The sequence below is a fragment of the Heterodontus francisci genome, chromosome 4 (assembly GCF_036365525.1).
Source record: "Heterodontus francisci isolate sHetFra1 chromosome 4, sHetFra1.hap1, whole genome shotgun sequence".
Lineage (NCBI taxonomy): Eukaryota > Metazoa > Chordata > Chondrichthyes > Heterodontiformes > Heterodontidae > Heterodontus > Heterodontus francisci.
The window spans coordinates 130,835,486-130,857,565 of record NC_090374.1 but is presented as its reverse complement, the minus strand read 5'-3'; the positions used below and the strand labels follow the sequence as shown (position 1 = coordinate 130,857,565).

The following is a 22,080-nucleotide window of genomic DNA, read 5'->3' as shown; positions in this document are numbered from 1 at the left end:
ATCTGCAGGAACCGTTCCAGAATCTATAGAATTTTGGAAGATGTTCATCAATGCATCCATTATCTCCATAGCTACCTCTTTCAACACTGTAGAATATCAGGTCATGGGTACTTATCAACCTTTAGCCCCATTAATTTCTCCAATACAACCTTCTAAATACTAATTTCCTTCAATTCCTCTTTCTCCCTAGTCCCTTGGATCTCTAATTCTGGGAGGTTTCTTATATATTCCTCAGTGAAGACAGACATAAAGTAATCATTTAGCTTCTCTGCCATTTCTCTATTCCCCATTATAAATTCTCCTAACTCCGCCTGTAATGGACCCACATTTGTCTTAGCCAAATGTTTCCTTTTTACGTACCTATAGAAGCTTTTACAGTCCATTTTTATGTTTTTTGCTAGTTTACGTTCATATTCTATTTTTTTTTATCAGTTTCTTGGTCCTCCTTTGCTCTATTCTAAAACTCTCCCAATCCTCAGATTTACTACTATTTCTGGCAACTTTGTAGGCTTTTTCTTTTAGTCTTATACAATCCTTAACTTCCTTTGTTATCCACGGTCGACTGCCTTGACGTTTGGAGTTTTTGTGCCTAGTTTTGTTGCTGTAAACTATGTAATAATTATTTTTATAATTAATTATAATTATTTGAAGACTATCCATTGTCTATGCACTGTCATACCTTTGAATGTATTTTCCCACGGCACCTCAGCCAATTTGCCCCTCATATCTTCATAATTTCCTTTGTTCAAATTTAACACCCTGGCTTCAGATTGAACTACCTCACTTTCAAACATAGTGTAAAATTCTATCATATTATGGTCACTCATCCCTAAAGGTTCTTTTAAAAAAGGTTATTAATTATCCCTTTCTCATTACATAATACTAGATCTAAAATAGCCTGTTCTCTAGTTGGTTCGTCAACATACTGCTCTAGTAAATCACCCCAACACACTCCAGAAACTCATCCTCCACGGCATTAGTGCTCATTAGGTTTACCCAGTCAATGTGCAGATTGAAATCACCCATAATTACTGTATTACCCATGCTATTACCCATCCTCTAATCTCCTGATTAACACCAGGCCCCACACTACCACTACTGTTTGGCAGCCTGTAAACATCTCCGACCAATGTTTGCTGCCCCTTACTGTATCTTAGCTCCACCCAAATAGATTCCACATTTTGTTCTTCTGATCTGAGATCCTCCCTTACTAATGTACTGATCCCATTCCTTATTATCAGTGCAATACCACCTCCTTTTCCTTTTTTCCTGTCCTTCATAAATGTCGAATATCCTTGAACATCCAGTTCACAGTCTTGGCCACCCTGTAGCCACGTTTCCGTAATGGCAATTAGATCATACCCATTTACCTCTATTTGTGCCTTTAAATCATCGACCTTGTTGTGAATGCTGCATGTATTCAGGTGGAATGCCCTTAATCTCATATTCTTGACATTATTCTGCATCCTAAACCTAGCTGATGCTTGCCTTTGTTTCACCTGCCTTCTAATGACGCTTGCTAATTTTCTACCTCCTGTTACCAGATTTACTTCCTTCTAATTTGAGCCAGCCCTCAGGTACCCGTCCCCCTGACAAGCTAGTTTAAACCCTCCCCAACGGCACTAGCAAATCTCCCTACGAGAATATTAGTCCTGGTCCTGTTAAGGTGTAGCCCATCCATCTTGTCTAGGTCCCACCTGCTCCAGAACCGGTCCCAATGCCTCAGAAATCTGATGCCCTCCCTCCGACACCAGTTCTCCAGCCATATGTTCAATTGATCAATCCTCCTATTCCTATGCTCACTAGCACGTAGCACTGGGAGTAATCCTGAGATTACTGCTCTTGAGGTCCTGCTTTTTAATTTCCTTCCTCACTCCCTAAAATCTGCTTTCAGGACCTCATCCCTCTTCCTGCCTATGTCATTGGTATCAATGTGGACCATAACCTCTGGCTGTTCACCCTCCCCCAGAAGGATGCCCTGCAGCTGTTCCATGACATCCTTGACCTTGGCACCAGGGAGGCAAGATACCATCCTGGAGTCACATTTACTGCTGCAGAAACACCTGTCTGATCCCTTCACTATCGAATCCCTTATTACTATTGCTCTTCCACTCTTTTTCCTCCCCTCCTGTGCAGCTGAGCCACCTGTGGTGCCACGGACTTTGCTTTGGCAGCGCTCCCTTAAGGAACCATCGCCCTCACCAGTTTTCAATATGGAAAAACGATTAGCAAGCAATATAGACTCAGAGGACTCCTGCACTGCTTGCCTGGTTCTCCTAGACCACCTTCCGGTCACCCATTCTCTCTCTGCCTGCATGCTCCTAACCTACAGTGTTACCATCTCCCTAAACGTGCTATCCACCTAGTCCTTTGCCTCGCGGATGCACAACAGTGACTCCAGCCGCCGCTCGAGTTCCAAAACCCAGAGCTCAAGCTTCTGCAGCTTCCTACACATGCATTTGTCTGGGACACATGGTATATTCATGACTTCCCACATACCGCACATTCCACTTGGCCGAGCTGACCTGCCATACCGTAACTATAAAAACTATTTATTACAATTAGAAATAGAATAACTTACCAATTACTCACCAATAACTCTTCCCCTGTACCAAAGTAGAAAAAGAAGGAAAGGAGCCCCTCCATCACTGAATTCCCTCATGCACCAACTCCCACTTTACACTCTGTGCACTCAAAGTAGCTCTCAGTGCAGACAAATTGATTCTCTCTCTTAATTTATAGTTCCTTCCTTACTGAACTCCCTCACTTATCAAACTCCCTTTGTTCCACTCTGTGCCCTCTAACAGCACTCTGGACCCTCCAACAGCACTGAGAGTCCCTTGAATTTAGGCTCCCTGTAAACAATGCTGTGTCACTTCTGCTCGAGCTCAGAAACCAGGTTAAGCTAGCTCCCTAATTAACTAGCTACAACTACTCTCAGAGAGCTTGTATCTCCCTGTTTAAAACCGTAAGAAACCTAACTTTCCTCTTAACTTGAACAGTAATTCCAATTAATTGTTATATGTAAACAAAACAAAAACTAGACTTCAGAGAGATTAACCCTTAAAATCCACCTACTTACCAAATTCCCTTCTTCACACTCTGTACCCTCCAGCAGCACTCAGTGCAGATCAGTCTAGCGAACTTTGTTACATTTCCTCTAGGGTAAGTATATCCTTTCCTAGATATGGACACCAAAACAACACACAACACTCCAGCTGTGGCCTCACCAATGCCCTGTATAATTGTCATAAGACGTCTTGGGCTGGATTTTCAAAGGGCCACAGGGTAAGGAACCGGTGCGGGCGCGGTTTTAAAATTGTGCCCGGAGGTCAACTTGGGATCCTGATGCCTCTGGGACGGATTGTAATTTTGAAAAGGCCAGTGTGGGGGTGGGGGAGGGAATGGGAAACATGATCACCATCAATTAATGACCCCTTAATCTCCTTAAGGGCCCGTTGCAGAATTAAATTTTAATCCCTATTTCAATGAACCCGAACAGTCTGGTGCAGATTAGTGCACAGCTGTTGGGCTTGCCGGAGGGCCAAATAAAGCTTATTAGTCTTTGTCTTGGGACTGTTTTCAAATGTACCTTCTTCTGCCAGTGCTAGCACTGGACTTTCATTTTTGCTTCTGGGCAACTTCCATCCCCGGTGATGCTGCTGGTCCGGTAAGGAGCTGCCTGCTCTCTTCAGCAAGGCAGTGGCATCCCCCAACATAGTTACTACCTGCCTTTGCTGCTGGCACCAGGCAGACAATTCCCACCTCCTGGAAGTGCTTGGTGCCGTTATTTGGGCGCCAAGCTCACTTCCTGCCCAATTAGGGCATTTACATTTAAAAATGGTGTCAAAAGAGCGACACAGCTGAGGAGTGAGGTCGAGATTGGAATTTCATCTGAGCATCAGGTTCCCGGCCCCAATTTGAAAATCCAGGTCCTTTACTGTTATGCACTAAGCCCTTTGTAACAAAAGCTAACGTACCATTTTCCTTCCTAATTGCTTGCTGTACCTGCACGTTAACTTCATGTGATTCATGTACAAGGACACCCAGGTCCTTTGTAATGCAAACATTTTCCAGTCCCTCACCATTCAAAAAATATTCTGCTTTATAAAAAAAAAATTCTACCAAAGTGGATAACTTCACATTTGGTAACATTATTATTCCATCTGCTATGTTTTCTTGCCCACTCACCCAACCTGTCTTTATCCCACTGTAGCTTCTTTGCATCTTCCTCACTGCTTTAGTTCCCACCTAACTTTGTATCATCAGCAACTGCATGGAGGAACACCGCCAGGTGAATCAATGCTGGCTACTTAAAGAACTACATTGAAAACCACTGATATCAATAACATTCCTCAATAGTTTTGTGCTCATTTGCACCTCCTTATTGTGGATAGAAGCCACAAGCTGCACTCAGGGAGTATGAGCACTTCAAACAGAATCATATTCAGCAGCTTCCAAAGGACATCTTTAAGGCAAGTCTGTTGTTTCAGGCATTATTCTTAAGACCATTGATGTCCCTCCCTCCTCTCCTACCTACAGTAACCTTTAGCAATTTGGCATGTATATTGACCACACAAACTGCTAGCTAGGTGGCACCGAGTGGACCCCATTTCCTTTCAGCAAACTAGCTTTTTTAATACAAACAGCAAATGCTGGAAATACTCAGCAGGTCAGGCAGCATCTGCAGAGAGAGAAACAGAGTTAACATTTCAGTTTTGTGACCTTTCAGCAGAATAGCTCACCTCCTGCCCAATTAGGGCTTTTACATTTAAAAATGGTGCTGAAAGAGCAATGCTGCTGAGGTGTGGGATTCAGACCTGGAATTCATCTGGGCATCGGGTTCCTGACCCCGATTATTTTATTATATATATATTTTTTTATTCTTTCATTGGATGTGGTTGTCACTGGCAAGATCAGCATCTGTTGCCCTTGAGAAGGTTGCCTTCTTGAACTGTTGCAGTACATTGATTCTTCTGTAGTGGTTTGGTACAACTGAGTGGCTTGCTCGGCCATTTCAGAGGCCAGTTAAGAATCAACCAGGTCTGGCAGCATCTGTGGAGAGAGAAACAGAGTTAACATTAACATTCCACTACAACATAAACCAACTTTTCAATTGCTCTTGATTGCTCTAAAGAAGCTTCAAATTCTGCTTTACTGGCCTTCTGCTTTCAATAAACAACTCTCTGTTTCTTTGCGGTGTTGAATAAGGGTCAGAGAGGGTTAATCTTGACAGACTGTAAAGAATACCTCTGACCATGATGATGTAAGAGAGACTTGAAGAGGGATGCAGCATGGTTTTGGAGGAGTCACACAGGCTAGTGTGAAGCGGTATATAGTTATAATGCAATAAAGGTTGATGTTCGAATTATTCCAGACTAAAGAATCACTCTAAGCTAGACTAACTAAGGTGGCAGTGTACCAAACAAACATACAAAATGGTGGCAGCAGTGGAATTGAGAATAATGGGATTTCTTACCATGCTACACCCAGAAGAAGAATTTGAAAGAATTTGAAGAATTATTTGAAGAGGGCTTACCTGGAAAAAGAACCAAAGCTGCAGGACTCGAGAAGAGGCTGTAGAAAATCTCCAGAGCTCCAGACAGAGAGAGTCAGGGAATCAGCGGTAGAAATACAGTCCAGTGAGTGTAGGCTTTGAGTGGGAGAACCAAGCAACGTTCAAGGATCTGGTGAGCACCCCTGAAAGAGTGTAAAACATCTGTTCATAATGGTACCAGGCAGGCAGCACTGGGCATGTCCTTAGTGAGGGCTGATCTGAGGTCGGCGCCATTACGGGTGTTGGCTGGAGTGAAAAAAAAAGCAAGCAACGAGGCTGCAAATACTTGATTCTCTATGAGAAGGGAATTAAAGGAGTATAGCAGTAATGCTATAAAACAGAATTTAATACAAGGAAGAAATAAATCTAGTCTAACAGTGAGATTTTAAAGGCAGAAACATTGGCAATAGCGGGAATCAGCGCAGTGCAGAAACTGCGCAGGAAACTTCCCATAATGGAGGACAAAACTCAAAAGTGAAAGTAAAACAAATTGAAGCAATGGAGCTTAAGTTCTCAATTCCAGAGAAATTTGGATACAGAGAAGGACCTAATCAAACCCAAAATTGGTCAGTCTGGTGGAAAAAGTTTCTCAGATACAGATTACTTCCAAATTGGACAGCCAGTCTGAAGTAAACACATTGTTATATTCTATTGGGGCTATAGAAGATGATGTTATTGCAAGACAAGATATTAATGAGACATCTGCCAAATTCAAAAAGGTTTTAAAAACTTTTTATTCTTATTTCAACTTGCAGAGCAATAAGATTTTAGAAAGAGCAAGATTCAACTGAAGGATCCAGAAATCAGGTGAAACAGTTGATGCTTTCATCAATGACCTATACAGGCTAGCTGAAGGATGTGAATATGGAGACCTTAAAGCAAAATTAATAAGAGGCTGCCTTGTAGTAGGTATTGCTGATGAATTACTATCAGATTTATTGCAGTCAAAGAAGACCTCAGCCTGGACAAAGCTATTTAGCTGGTGAGACAGGCAGAGGTCCAGAAGAACAGTGCAATCCTGAGAGGTGAAGAAAGACCTTGGTTCATAAACCTTTAGCAACCATACAGTTCCCTAACCAAAGGGCTGTGAAAGAGGCACTAGGAAAAAAGGTACACTCGGGGATAAGCGCAAGACGCCATTAAACCCTGCCAGTGACCTGGCACCTAAAGTATCCACAGGCGCAAACAATGTCCTGCAAACGAAGCAAAATGCTTCCACAGTAAGAAAATATGGCATTTTGATAAAATGTGCCAACGTAAAATCTCTATTCCCACAAGTTCAAAAGAAAACGCATTCAAGCATAGAGTGGTTAATAAAGTTAAACAACCTTCTTCAGAAGAGCAATCAAAACACTTTCTTGGTGAGATCAATGATCCTAATCAAGCATTTTGGTCTGCAGATATATATGTCCATGTATATATCACAAATTTTAAACTCAACACTGGAGCAAATGTAAATAGTCTTATCAGACAAAAAGCTGTGGTTATCAACACATTTTCTGCAACCAACAGAAACACAATTACATGGCTTAGGAGGGGCTGAACTGGAAGTAAATGGGAAGTTATAGGCAACACTCCGGTACAAGGGAAAGCAAATATTAGAAACATTGTACGTTCTAAAGAATCAGGAATGCTCTCTCTTAATTCGAGGAGCTTGTATTGACCTTCACCTTATAGAGAAACTGGAAGCAGTTAAGCACTACCGCCAATATATCCAGGATCTCCTAAAGCACATCAATGCAGACAGCAAGTGACGGATTGTTTTCCAGGTCTGTGAGTTATGTAAATTTCCTGGGATGACAATAGCCAGAATGAGCGAGCAGACGGATTCACGTCTCTGGCTGGAATTCCACAGGTTTAGGGTGACATCGACTGCAGGCATGTGACAATCAGAGCACAGCCACAGCAACCAGGAGTTGTTATAAACGGCAACGGATATTCATCCATGAATGCGCAGCTGGTCTGTAACAACAAGAAGGGGTTTGTGTAGATCTGTACCTGATTCCCTGGGAGCTGCAGTGATCCCTTCATACCGAGACAATCCAACATTCCAGATCTTTTTGGCCCAGAAAGCAGACTTGAGGGCAGACTCATAGGAGACAAGATATACCAGCTTCAAACGTGACTCATGACACCTGTGAGGAAGCGGTATAAATGAGGCGCAGGAACACTACAACAAGAGCTCCAAATCCATGAAGTATGCAATTGAGCAAGCAATTAGCATGTGGAAGATGCACTTCAGGTGCCTAGATAGGTCTGGAGGAGCCCTTCAGTATTCACCAGGCAGGTTGTCCAGAATGATAGTGGTGTGCTGCATCTTGTACAACATTTTGCAGCAGAGAGGATTACCAATGAAGGAGGACAAAGAGGTTCATCACTCATTTTCAAATGAGTAGAACATAGAGGAAGAGCATAAAGATGGGGCACCCATTACCAGACCAGTTGCTCGCATTGTTGCCCGGGATGCCAGAGACGCCCTAATACCATAAAGGTTCCCTATTGTGAAATGTAACAAACAAAATCCTGGAGTCTGCTCCCACTGCCAGCACCTACCCCATCCCCTTTGTATGAAACAGTCCTTCAACGACTCATATCCATTGAATGTGACCTGACATGTATCTACATTCATGAGGAAACGAGTGAAAACGTGAGTTGACACTTGGGATAAAATAATGGTGAAAATATTGAAGTGGTGCTAATCAATAAATTTTATGTGGCATTATAAAAACTAACAACATAACAGTCTGTCAAAGACCCATATTCATATCCTTGGTGAACTATAGCAATGTAATTTTGGGCCCCTTCGGGATGACGGGGGTGGGGGGGGGGGGGCAATAATATATGTATAATTTTTAACATTTCAGTTCTTTGGGGATTCAGACTAGTTCCTAGGCCTGTAACTCTTACAGTGGGACCCATCATGTCTCCACAAGGGGAGTTTCAGAGTAAGTCGGTACTGAGAGACTCCACAGGGGGAGTCACAGAGTGGGTCTGTACTGAGAGACTCCACAGGGGGAGTCACAGAGTGGGTCTGTACTGAGAGACTCCACAGGGGGAGTCACAGAGTGGGTCTGTACTGAGAGACTCCACAGGGGGAGTCACAGAGTAGGTCTTTTGCTGGCTTCATGTCAAGGGGTGTATATTACCATGCTCCAGATGCCACTGAGGTTGGGGAAATAGGAACTCCCATACATGTGAATACATTCAAACTATATTGATTTTGCACTGATGGATTAAAAGGTGCTGGATAGGCAGTATTGTCAAATAGTTTTTTTAGTTAATATGTGTAGATTGAAAATACAAAATGGACAATTATTTTTCACTGCTATGGCAACCATGCAAGAAAGTAAATTAAAGAAATATGTTGTGGGAGCACAGACCTGGATTGTCTATTTGGAGTTCACATTTTAGGTCAATTTTCACCAGCAATAATGTGATCAAAAGTGCAGTCAGAGAAGATTTTACAGTCTATTGAATGCTTCTTGGCAGAAAAATGAACAAACAAAAAATAAACTACAAAGGAAATATATTGAAAGCACAATGTGGGCCTGAAGATGCATTTCACAGTTTATCTTTCACACAAATGGAAAGCAGTCAAGATAAAGTGGGAAAAGATTCAAATAAAAACAGAAAATGCTGGAAACACTCAGCAAGTCAGACCTCATTCATGGAGAAAGAAATGGGTTAAAGTTTCAGGCCTTAGGATCTTGCATTGGGAATAGGTTAAAACTGCACAGAGGTAACTCCTGAAATATATTATTGAATGATCTCTTCTAGAGAAGTAAACTTGTGGTGTTTTGAGTGTTGACGTTCCACCTTTTCTATTGACTATCCAAATAAGGCAAATGCATTGTTGTACAAATCACAATAAGCCTAACTATTTACAGCAACATTCATGTTTAATTATACCTTTGAAATACTGATAATAGTTCAGATTAACATTTATATGTGAATGGTATGTATATGCTACAGCTACAGGACAAAGAAAAAAATAACAAATGTAACTTGGGTGGTGCTGTAAATGTGCCATAAAGCTATTCTTTCAGAATTATTGACTAGAATTATTAGATTTCCAATTTTAATGTAAGACTTTACAGCACATTAGAAAATGTTCCAATGTAGTTAGATTTCCCTCATTACATTTATATCTATGATTCTCACTTATTCTAGGCAAATCTCCTTAGATTTTCTTTAGCTTGTACTAGTTTATTCAGTAATACTGAAGAATGCCATTTGCCTTACAGAAGGTGATTGGGGTAAGTTAATTTCTGCTATTGATTCACTGTCTTAGTTTACAATACATGTTTGAATCCTATTATATAATTAACATTTTTTGTGAGTTCAGAGCAACTCGTAGGAAAGGAGGAATTAAGTTTTATTTCAGATATAATTTTATCATTGCACAGTTGACCTGTCTTCCCTCTAGGTGGTGCTATTGAGTCAAATTTACTGCAGCTGAACTGCAGTGTTTGACCTTGACCTATAAATTGAGCTTCTAGATATTTTTCTAACCAGTCTTCAGGAGACATCTAGGAAAGCACCAAAAATTACATGCAAAGGTTTTCCCAAAATGCTATAAATGAAAGAGTCAGGTTTAAGTATACACAAGCACAGACATATGTACTCATAAATGTTTTATATATATATATTTAGGGTTGGTCAGTTTGCTGAAGAAAAGCTCCTTCAGTTGTCTTCAATGTTTGTAATGTATTATGGTCAGCAAAATTATGAAATTCGTCCTTAAACCTTGATCAGTTGTAGCAACGTTCAAATTGGCAGACTGGGGCCGATCCTTTCATGTTTTCCGTTGTGTCACTGTGCTGTTCTGTGAGGTGTTAATTAATCTTATGATTGACAGGTGGAGGCATTAATCTCTTCATGAATCGCCTTTATTGTGCTGTGCTCAATTCAGCTTCCCACCCTTGGTTATGATTTCTTCCACTGTCACGGTATTTTCTTTGTGTAAGAACTTGGTTTTCTTTGTAAGATTCCCTTTTGTCAGTGTTTCTGACCTTGTCACTGTGCAACCTCTGAATTTGTTTTCTATTTGTGATGGTTCAGTTTTCTTTGTTCTAACTTTTGTTATGACTGCAATACAGATATTTGTCTCGAACCATGACAATATTGGTTTCTATGGCCCTGAAAATTTTCCATGTGGGCTAACAGTCATATTTATGTTTAGTTCTGTTAGCCTCTCAAGAAATCCCAGTCAACTTAATCAAAGATATTATAAATGAATGGAAACACTACAAATTGTGCCTCTTAGCATGGAAAGGCTCAGTTATACTTATCAATAAATAGAGGAAATTAGTTATTATTCTACAGTTTATATTCCAGCAATAACAAAGAGAAGGGTAAAATGAATCATCTAGAAAACACAAATTTTCATTCAGGATTGTTGCTGAATATATAATAACCATGGAACAGTGTGCCATTTAAGAATGTATTGAATACAGTCTGGTGATACAATACACTAATCTGCTGTGCTACAGGAGCAGTAGGACATGGGTTTCCTCCATGCTATTACCACAATATCAGATAACAATCTCAACCAGCCTGCAAGATGGAGCCTATAAGTGGAAATAAGGAAATTCTTAACAGAACAGAATGGAATGTTAAGAGTATATAAGTTTCACTGAACTGGTTTATCTTCCTGAATCTTCTAGTTATACTGCGCCATCAGAAGCTTCCTTGGAACATGCCCCTCACTTATTCTGCTGGGAGGTGGATGGTATTGTGATATTGGGAGTCCTATAGTTCAGGCTAAGTAATGGATGAAAATGCGGGGAGCATGAGGCACAATTTTCCAGTCTTTATTCATTCCAATATAAACTATTCGTACTGGTCAATCTCTCATGACATTGCTTTCTGGAGTCATAGCAACAGGAATAGGTAATACAGCCCCTCAAACCTGTTCCACCATCATGGTTGATCTGTGTTTTAACTCCATTGACTTGCCTTGGTTCTACAGTCCTTCATATCCTTGTCTAACAAAAGCCTAGCAGTTTTAGTTTTGAAATGTTCACTTGACCTAGCCTCAACAGCTTTTTGGTAGAGAGAATTTCAGATTTCCACTACAATTTGTGTGACGAAGTGCTTCCTAAAATTACCCTTGAACAACCAAGCTCTAATTTTTTAAGGATATGCCCCCTATCCTGGATTCTCCCACCAGAAGAAATAGTTTCTCTCCATCTTCCCTATCAAATAAATCCTTTAATCAACTTAAATATGTTCATTAGTTCACCACTTGATCTTCTATTCTCTAGGTAATACAAGCCTAGTATCTGCAACCTGTTCTCATACTCAAGACTAAGTCAAGAAGCACTGGGGAGCAGCAGAATAATTGGACCAAGGTGAAAGATGGGGGAAAGGGAAAGCTGGGAAGCAATCCCAGTGGGGAGAAGTCCAGCAATGTATCCTGGGGAGGGGAAGCAGTGAAACTTCCTCAGTGGGGTGAGGGGGTGCTGGCTGCAATAAAAAAAACTTTTGTTGGCCCGGATTTCCCTAAATTTGATGGGGACCCTTTTTTCCCATTTGGAGAGGCCCAATTTTTTCTAACTTTTACAGGCTCTAAGATGTGTCTAACTAAACTGGCCCCAATGTTTCCAAATTTGAACAGACCCATTTTTCATTTTCTTTGTGGGCTACAACTTTCTCCAGATTGTAGAGGCCGAGATTTTTCTTCTTTCTGTAGATGGCCTGAATTCTTCCTAGTTTGTGCTTGAGGTGAGACGTTTTGGTGTTAGTCAACATTAGCTCATTTAACTTTGGACACCCCAGCACAAGTCCATCTGCAAATGCCACAAGTATTGCAGGTAAATGTGGACATGTTTAAAATAAACAGCAGGTAACAATGGGTTTTGAAATGGAATGCAATATAGATAAAGGGAACTGTGGAAAAAGCAGTAAACGCTTGGAGTGAGAAAGGTTTTATAAGCCAGAGGAAACAAAGTTTTAATAACGCAACTGCATATTTTCTCATCACAATAGCGAAATAAGCATGAAAATAATTGGTTACGCACCTCTGAACAGAATAGTAACAATAGTTTCAATCGCTAAATTGTCGAGTAACTCCTTAAGCACTAGGTGGTGCAATTGTTTCTCTCAGACAATTTCATCACTAAAAGACTTAAAACTACAGAAAACTGTAGGCATGTCCACTGTCATTTTAAAGGTTGTGCATTTAAAAGTTCAAGATTTCACAACAAAAAGTGCAATCAGGATGTACAATTCAGCTCATTAGGATGTTTCAGAACACATTTTGAAATAGCCAATTATTTTATGGTCTGAGACACAAGGCACTTTTTTCAAGGCACACCTGCAGATTGTGAAATTAGATTAAAGATGTACTAAATCTTCTGTTACTTTCACATATTCTTTTGTAACCAGTGTGATTCAACCGATGAACATGTGCGACTGTTTTTACTGCATCAGGCAAAGGATAAATCAATGAATCAAGTAATAGAAATAGAGAAAAGATTTTATATGAAAGTTAAAAAAAAATTCAATGACCATTTTCCCTTGACGGCATAATGGCAAAAAGTAGATTTAATAACATCTTTAATCACATGTGTGTCAACATGCTGAAATTACATCTCAGACAGTGCAGAAAGATTAATGAGGTAATTTCTTCACTTGTGGAAGGAATGGCCACACATTTAAGGTGTGGATTAAAACAGCATTCCTGCCACTGAGGATATATTTGTGTCTGAACAATTATCCATCTGGCGATTAACTGTCTGTATACATTTCTTCCAAATGATAAAATGTGTACAGCCAATCCATCTGAAAAGTTTAATAAATTAATCTCTGAAATAGATTCCCCGCTCTTTCCCCCACCCCACCCCCCACAACATTGCACAAACTACATGTTTTACTGATCATGGAAATGGTGACTAGGTTGAATTACCTATTCACTGTAGGATTAGGTCTGGAGCATGAGTCATGGCATGAATGCAATTGGATGACATCATGTGCAAAACAGAATTCTACCCACAGGCTTTAATAAGACACACGCCCAGATTATTCCCAATGCAATTCCTGCATTAACAGTGACATAATGTTTATGTCATGCCACAGCAGTTGGGGACAGGGATTGTGGGGGGGGGGGGGGGGGCGGGGGGGGGGGGGGGGGGGGGTTGCAGGCAGGTGGAGGTGATACAAAATAGGTGTCTTATTGGAAATTAGGTGATGCATCAGCAAGGCACATTTCACCACCTCAAATCAGCTTGTAGTGATAGTTTTCCCTAAATTATTAATTTGAATAAGTTTGCACTTACAGCCCTCTGAACCTATGGCCCCAATATTTCCAGGCAGCAGCGGGGTGAGGTGGTGGCGGGGGCCAGGCCAGATCCTACTGAATTTAATGGCAGGACCTGATTACCATTTTTGAAACGCGTTTTCCTGGCTGCAACCAGTCAGAGTGAGAGGCTGGATAGCTGTCAGGCAGGTAGGCCTGTGGCAACAGCTTGCAGCTGGGCAGCGTAGGGGATGGAGGGAGATATCAGAGATTGGAGACATCTATGAGCTTGGGAATGCGGAGAGATCCCGGGAGGGGTGGGGGAGAGGAGAGTGAGATTGGGGGAGGAGGGGAGAAGATTGCAGTGTCCAGAGAGCTCGGGGAAGAGGGGAAAGGATCACGGGGGCTAGGCGGGGGTTGGAATTGCACTCCTGCTCTTCCTGTCCCATAAGCAGTGCTGCAAAAGAACTTTCTTGTTCTTGCTTCTTACTTCCCTTTAGCTGCCGGGTTTCCCAAGGTCAGTGTTTAACCTGGAACAGAGGAAAAAATCTGAGTCACGCAGCCTCATAAAAATATTGAATACAGTGACTCGTCTCCTGGGAGCAGTTTGATTGCCCAGCACTCCTCCTAATTCTGTTAAAACTGGAAGTGGCTGGGTTCGGTTTGGGTTTGATATTTTTTACATTTTTACTTACTACCCAAGCCAAACTCATCCGTTTTGTAGGGATTAAAAATCTCCCCTATGTCTTGGAGCTTACACACTACATAAATATTGTTTTTGTTCATGCTATCTCTAATCCTAATATTTCTTTCATTTTAGTGTAAATTTTAAATCTCATCATTTTAAAAATGGTTACACGTAATATTAACTGATACCTCACTGCAAAGTGATGATTTGGTGAAAATAAACAAGATGCACAGCATGTGCAGGAAACATCAGGGTAAGAAGAAGAAAAACTGATCATATAAATGTCATTAATAAGTAGTTTAATAACATCTCTGTTTAGGGAACATGGATAGTTCTGTAAGCACAATCGCATCCTTAAATATGAACCCAGTTTCAGTTTCCAGTTTATTCTTTCTCAAAATCCAGGACAAAAATCATACTAACATACGAATTAGGAGCAGGAGTAGGCCACTTGACACTTCGAGCCTGCTCTGTCATTCAATAAGTTCATGTCTAAACTGATTACTTCACATTTCCACCTACCCCCGATAACCTTCCACCTTTGCCTATGCATAATAATGAGAGCAAGGCTAAATCTTTGTTTCATTCCACTTTTTAAAATGAACTTCAAGATGTAGTTCATTAGTTGTGACTGTGAGATTTTTGTGCTTTTTGCGGTGCATTGCATGGTTTTGCAAAGGTGACTCCACAGGAACTTCACTTTTTAATATTGTGAGAAAGGTGTTACATCCTAAGTGGATTCTCTTTAAAGAGCTCATATAGATTTGTAATATAAAGTGTGATAATATAACTAGAATTTCATAGAAATCTGTTTTATCACTCCAACTGAGTCAGGCAGTGTTCTAATATAAAAACTCATCAGAGACAGCACTTCATAGCTAGACAGACAGACCATAGATTTCAAATCAATTTTCTGAGAGTTATTGGCAGAATATAGGAGAATATATAAAAAAGATCACTTTATAGTTTTTAATCCAATATAATTATCACTGGGTACCATCATTTCTTGTAATTGTCTTTTTTTTAATTCTCAGCTCCTTTGATGGGGAGGCTCTAAAATTATAGATACATTTGCACATCTTTACACATTTTTAGCTGCTTGGTTTGGAAAAGGATAGGTGAACGAATGTCCTGGGATCCAAAAGTGCGGAGGATTCACAACAATTTATCAGGTCTACAAAAAGTTCATTCCTAATATTTCCAGAAATAACTTGGAAGTCGTCTTTTAAGAGATATTGGTAATTAGATTTTTGTATAATAAACAACTTTGCATCAGGTATTACTAAAATAAAAACTCTCATTTATCAAAGGCTCTGCACTATTCCCTTGCCTTTCAGGCTCAGTTTATTTGGAATTTTCCATTCAATTGGTAGAAAATTTAGCCCCCAATTCACTCGTTATTAAACTGACACTCCATATTCTTTATTCTGTATCTCATTGGCTCAGGCACAATGTATCACTTAGCAATCTTGCTTATGTTAGTATTGCACTAAACATTTGTGTTATTGGATGACTCATTGATAAGCTGTGGATTTATAAAGTATGCTCATATTAATCTGTTTATTCCAAGAAGATACTGGATGCATCAGACTGAGTGTATTGCAATGATCATTTTATGTTACATCATATAAAATGCACATAAGCATTATAACCTACAACAAAACAATGTTCCAATGTTTTACAAATTCCAAGATTGAAGCAATATTATTTAAATTTAATCAATATGAGTTACTTCACTAAACTGCCAGAATTGTGGTACTCTTTGGGTTCAGATGTGTGCTGTCATGTTACAGAACGTGCCACAATTCTCTATTGTCATAGGTTAACTAATGAGCTGGTATCCCCTATAAATGAAACCATAGGGACAGATGAGTGGTGATTTCTATATATACATACATAATATAGAATCATAGAATGGTTAAAACACAGAAGGAGGCTATTCGGCCTGTCATGTCTGTGCCAGCTCTCTGCAAGAGCAACTCACCTAGTCCCCACTCCCCTGCCTTTTCCCTGTAGCCCTGCAAATTTTTCCCTTCAGATAATTATCCAGTTGTCTTTTGAAGGCCTCAATTGAATCTGCCTTCACCACAGGCTCAGGCAGTGCATTCCAGATCCTACCCACTCACTGCATAAAAATATTTTTTCCTCATGTCGCTGTTGCTTCTTTTGTCTATCACCTTAAATCGGTGTCCTCTGGTTCTCGATCCTTCCACCAACCAGAATAATTTCTCCTTATCGACTCTCTCTAGATCCCTCGTGATTTTGAACACCACTATCAAATCTCCTCTTAATCTTATTCTCCAAGAAGAACAGCCCCAGCTTCTCTTCCCTGGAACCATTCTTGTGAATCTTTTCTGCACCCTCTCTAATTCCTTCATATCCTTCCTAAAGTGTGGTGCCCAGAACTGGACACAATACTCCAATTGAGGCTGAATCAATGTTTTTCATAACTTCCTTGCTTTTGTACTCTGTCCTATTTATAAAGCCCAAGATCCCATATGTTTTAATAACCATTTTCTCAACCTGCCCTGCCCCTTCAATGATTTGTGCCCAGATAGCTGCTACCACATCCCCTTTAAAATTATACCCTTTAAATTATATTGGGCTGAACTTTTAAAGCTCGCCACCGAGCTTCAAGAATGGCGCAGCACACACACGAGATATGCGCCGCGGAGCTGCTATGATACTTCGCGCGGCAGCTCATTAACATGGAGGGGGCAGAACGACCGCCCCCATTGACGTAGAGGGGGCGGGCGCTCTGTCTCCGGCAACAGCGTCCGGTGCCACCGCGCAAGTGCCAGCATCATTTTTAAAGGGCTTCAAGCCCTTGCAGGTAATTGTAATTTTTAAAGAGGAATGGATGGTACATTTACATTTAAAAGTTGAATAAAAGATCAAAGCCCCTCTCCCAGCATCCCCCCCCCCAACAATGACCTAACAATTCATTTATTGCCCTCTCCCCCCTAAAAAAAACTTTTCTTTCCATCCCGGACGTTCCCCTGAGCTTTATTACCTTTGCCTTTCAACCCTTTCCTACCATCCCCTCAGCCAATAGTAACAGTTTTACCCACTCCCCCCCCACTCTGAAAACTTCACTCCTCCTCCTCCCCACCCATGTTCCGCCTCAGATCTCAAATGGCGATCCGAAGGCACAGGATTTCCAGCAGCGGGCCGGAACATCGGTGTGGGACGGCCGTCATGGAAAAATGAGCAATTATTCAGTGATTAGCATGTATTTAAATATTTAGATTAAGGTTCCATCGCCAAGCAGCAGGGGGCCACCATGTGGCCTCGCCACCGCTGGTAAAATGGGACAGGGCCTTCCCGGCATTGAGGCCTGTGGTGGACCTCTCCTGGAAGTATTTTCCAGACCCCCCCCCCCCCACCCTGCCCACAACCCCTGACGTCAGGGGACTGCTAAAATTCAGCCCATTGTCGCTCCTCGTTCTTTGTACCAAAATGTATCACCTCACACTTTTCTGCATTAAATTCTATCCACCCCTTGTCCGCTCGCTCCACCAGCCTGTCTATCTCCTCGAAGTTTATGGCTATACTCCTCACAGTTCATAATACTTCCAAGTTTTGTGTCATCCACAAATTTTGAAACTGTGTCCTGTACACCGAAGTCTAAGTCATTAGTATGTATCAAAAAAAACAGGGGTCCTAACAAAGACCCCTGGGGAACCCCACTATATACCTTCCTCCAATCTGAAAAACAACCATTCACCGATGCTCTGTTTCCTGTCACTCAGCAAATTTTGTATCCATGCTGTCATTGTCCCTGTTATCCCTTGAGCTCTAACTTTGCTGACACATTGTCAAATGCCTTTTGGAAGTCCATGTGCACATCAATCGCATTACCTTCATCAACCTTCTCAGTTATCTCATCAAAAACTCAAGCAAGTTAGTTAAACACTATTTGCCCATAACAAATCTGTTTTATATATATAGCCTGTGGGTCTAATTGATTGTGTTACATTTCTGGACTAATTGGAGCATATGCCTAATTTGTCTTTTTTTTTAATATTACCTCTGGTAGGTTAGTGGTGACTGAAGAAACTATACCATATGCTTTCACATCAGGGACTGTCTGAAGTCTAATAGATTGGTAGAAAAGAAATATGTGGTTTCAATCCTGTACTGTTCTCTGCTTAGGTGAAACCACTTTGCAGGATTTGAGAGAAAGGAAAATGATTACCACAATTTGAATTTATGAGAATTATTTTGTGCTTGTGTTGTAATTTTGAGATCCTGGTGAGCTAAGGTAGGCCATTTGTCTATTCAATTGTGTCACTTTAAGAGAGGGGTTTCACTGTATCAGTGTGATGAGAATGCTGTTGCAATAGATTTACAAACATGCAGGAGAAAGCTGACCTAACAATTTCTGGAGACAAGAGGATTTCCTTTAGAATTTACACTTTGCTGAAGCTCAACTTGCTCATATTTTCATTGAAATGCAGTTAGTCAAATACTTGCCTTTAAAAAAAACATAAGTAACGCCACAGATCAATCTTATATGTATTGAGTACAAAGTAAATTTGGAATTCCCAATCTTGCAAACCCAATGCAGCCTTTTCTGAAAGCCTGGTGGTCACTTTCCTCCTTTTTCTTTTAACGGACTTTGTTTCGGAGTTGCCTATTTCACTCTGCAATCATCTGCATCATTAATCATAGGCTGGTCATTATTATGTTCTTGTTCGCCTTGTTGAAATATTTTAACACATCGCACTAAAAGAATCAATACTCTCACATCTTTGCTTTGTTAAAGGGATTATTGATAATCAATTAAAAGAAATCATATCTATAACCCAGGGCGCGCAGCTGATTGTTGCAAAAGCACCTTGATCACTTCGACCGGCTTTCTGCCTTTTCTCTCAGCAGTCTCAAGTCATCAGTGTCAAAATCTGGAGGAGCGCCTCCTCCTTCAGCAACTCTCTCAGCTCTGAAGCTCCAGCGCAGCTTTAGGGGCGGATGTCCCGGCCCTCCACCTCATTTGATTGGGCTGGTGAAGTTCTGAGGCAGGCGAAAGACTTTGTACTTTCTTTGCCAGCGCTGGCGTGTATGGACAGTAGGACTGTCAGTCTGACACGAAGCTCCCAGCTCCTTCCTCTCAGCTGCTGCGCTCTGTGAGTGCGGTATTAATATTAATGAAGGGAAGCCGAGTCTGAAGCAGAAAGACCGGAAAATAGAGAGAGAGAGAGAGGAGAGGAGAGGGGGAAGAGGAGAAAAGGAAGAAAAAGTTATTTGCCTTGACGTCAAATGTAAACAAGATGGCGAAGCGGGGAGAGTGGAGAAGAGGAGGAGAGAGAGAGCAGAGAGTGGGAGTGCCAGCCAGGCTGCAAATGTGCTGCTCCACTCCTGGACTTAGAGGCAGGCTGTGCACTCAGCCCTGACAACGCTACCTTTCTTGTTTTATTATCGTCAACTTTTTTTGTTTTTTCAAAATACAAAAAAGCAATGCACAAAAGGAAAAGCCAAACAAAATGCGTGAATCTTTCCAAAAGATGGAAAAGGAACCGCCTGCAATGAAATGTAATAACTTACTTCAGGTTGTGACAACTTGGAAGAAAAGGAGCCAGACTTGACTTCAGTTTGGTGACACTAACTGGGTAGCAAGGAGCAAAAAAAAAATTGTTTTTCCAAGATATGAATTTTGCTCTTTTTATTTAAAAAGTTATTCAGCTTTTTAATGACTGTTTAAACAAAGAGGCTGCAGTTTGCTATGCTGGGGTAGGTTGCTGGAGCCTGGGCTGTGTTGGAGGGTAGGGTAGGTAAGCAGGTGGGATCCCCTCCTGGCTGGGTGGGGGGTTGTGTTGCTGCAGACCATGGCTGGCAGGGCTCGCAGACCATGGCTGAGCGTTGTGCTGGGGCTGGTGCTGGGCTTCACCGCCGCTTCGTGGCTCATCGTCCCCAGGGTGGTGGAAATCAACGGCAAGAACAAAAAGATCTTCAACATCTGCTCCTCGTTGCTGAACAGGGCAGGAATTGGGCGAGCGGTCGGTGGAAGCAGCAGCAGCTCCAGGAGCCTGGGCTGGCACAAAGACAATCTCCTCATCAGCAAACTGCCAAAGGAAGAGCAAACCCAGGAGGAGGAGGACGACGAGGAGGAGGAAGGCGAGGAAGCTGCGAGGGCGAGCAATGGCCACCGAGCTAGAAGCAAACGTTTCCTCTACGTTGGGGTCATGACGGCCAAGAAGTATCTGGACTCCCGGGCAGTGGCTGCCTACAGGACCTGGGCTTCCTCCATCCCGGGCAAGGTGGAGTTCTTCTCCAGCCAGGGCTCCCAGGACATCCCCACCCCTGTCCCTATCCCCCTGGTCTCCTTGCCCGGGGTGGATGACTCCTACCCTCCCCAGAAGAAGTCCTTCATGATGCTCAAGTACATGCACGACCTCTACCTGGAGCGTTACGAGTGGTTCATGCGGGCTGACGACGATGTCTACATCAAAGGGGAACGGCTGGAGGAATTGCTGAGGTCCCTCAATAGCAGCCAGCCCCTCTACCTGGGTCAGACCGGCCTGGGCACCACCGAGGAGCTGGGCAAGCTGGCCCTGGAGCCGGGCGAGAACTTCTGCATGGGGGGTCCCGGGATGATATTCAGCCGGGAGGTGCTGCGCCGGATGGTGCCGCACATTGGCGAGTGCCTGCGGGAGATGTACACCACACACGAGGATGTGGAGATCGGGCGCTGTGTGCGGAGGTTCGGCAACACCCAGTGCGTTTGGTCTTACGAGGTGAGCGCTTCAGGGAGCGGAGGATCAGCTCCCTCCACCATCTTCCAACACCCCCTCCCCCTCTCCTCCCCCTCCACAGCTTGGGGTGGGGGTTACTCCAGTCTGGTAGCTGGAAATCACTACTCTCAGCACTTTTACTATATCATTTCTGAAACTTGTCCCAAAATACTCAATTATGTTGTCTCCGTTAGATAGGTCCATATTAAACATTATTTTGACCAAATTGTGTTATGCAAAATTAAAAGTAGTTTTTTTTGGGTTGGGGATGGATTGGAGGTAGGAGTTATAAAATGAAACGAGAGCATTATTATTTTTCCATTTCGTTTGCAATAGGGGCACACTTTAGCAGTATTATCTAAATATGTTGCTTTCCCCAACTTATTAATTTAACTTGAACCTGATGGGAAAAGGTAGCTTACAGTAAAATGTATGCAAGAAAATAAGGGCAATGTAACACAAAGGCCAAGAATGTCAATGCTGACATGTAACTATTTCGTGGCTTCCATTGTTTTAACTAGACATAAATGCAAAATAATGCTGCTGATCTCAACAGGCCAAAACAATTACTTTGCTGTTGCCTTGTCATGCTGTTGAAAATGAGCAAACTCTTCTTGCTCTATATTGTTTGTTTTGTCTTTCTTTCAATGTTAACGCCCTCATACAAGTGGCTGTGTGATCACTTTCAGACTATCGTGCTCGAAGATCTCTCCTCTGGTAATAAATTAACTGAAACTAGCAACTTTGCAGTCATGCCATTAAAGGCTAGTTGTTCTGGAGTGTTTGACTGTACAATTACCTCAGAATAAGTAAAGGTTTGTCAAAGTAAATCGCCAGAATTTGCCAATGTATAACTTTGGCTCAT

At 41.8% G+C, this 22,080-nt stretch overlaps 1 protein-coding gene across 1 annotated transcript in view; it reads left to right on the top strand.

Moving 5' to 3' along the window:
• The first annotated feature begins 19,542 nt into the window (after positions 1 to 19,542).
• chsy3 (chondroitin sulfate synthase 3) overlaps positions 19,543 to 22,080 on the top strand; it is a 277,952-nt gene continuing 275,414 nt past the window's right edge. The window contains exon 1 of the mRNA XM_068030171.1: positions 19,543 to 21,218. Coding sequence (XP_067886272.1) covers positions 20,310 to 21,218 — 909 coding nt within the window. The 5' untranslated portion in view covers positions 19,543 to 20,309. The remainder of the gene's footprint in view (positions 21,219 to 22,080) is intronic.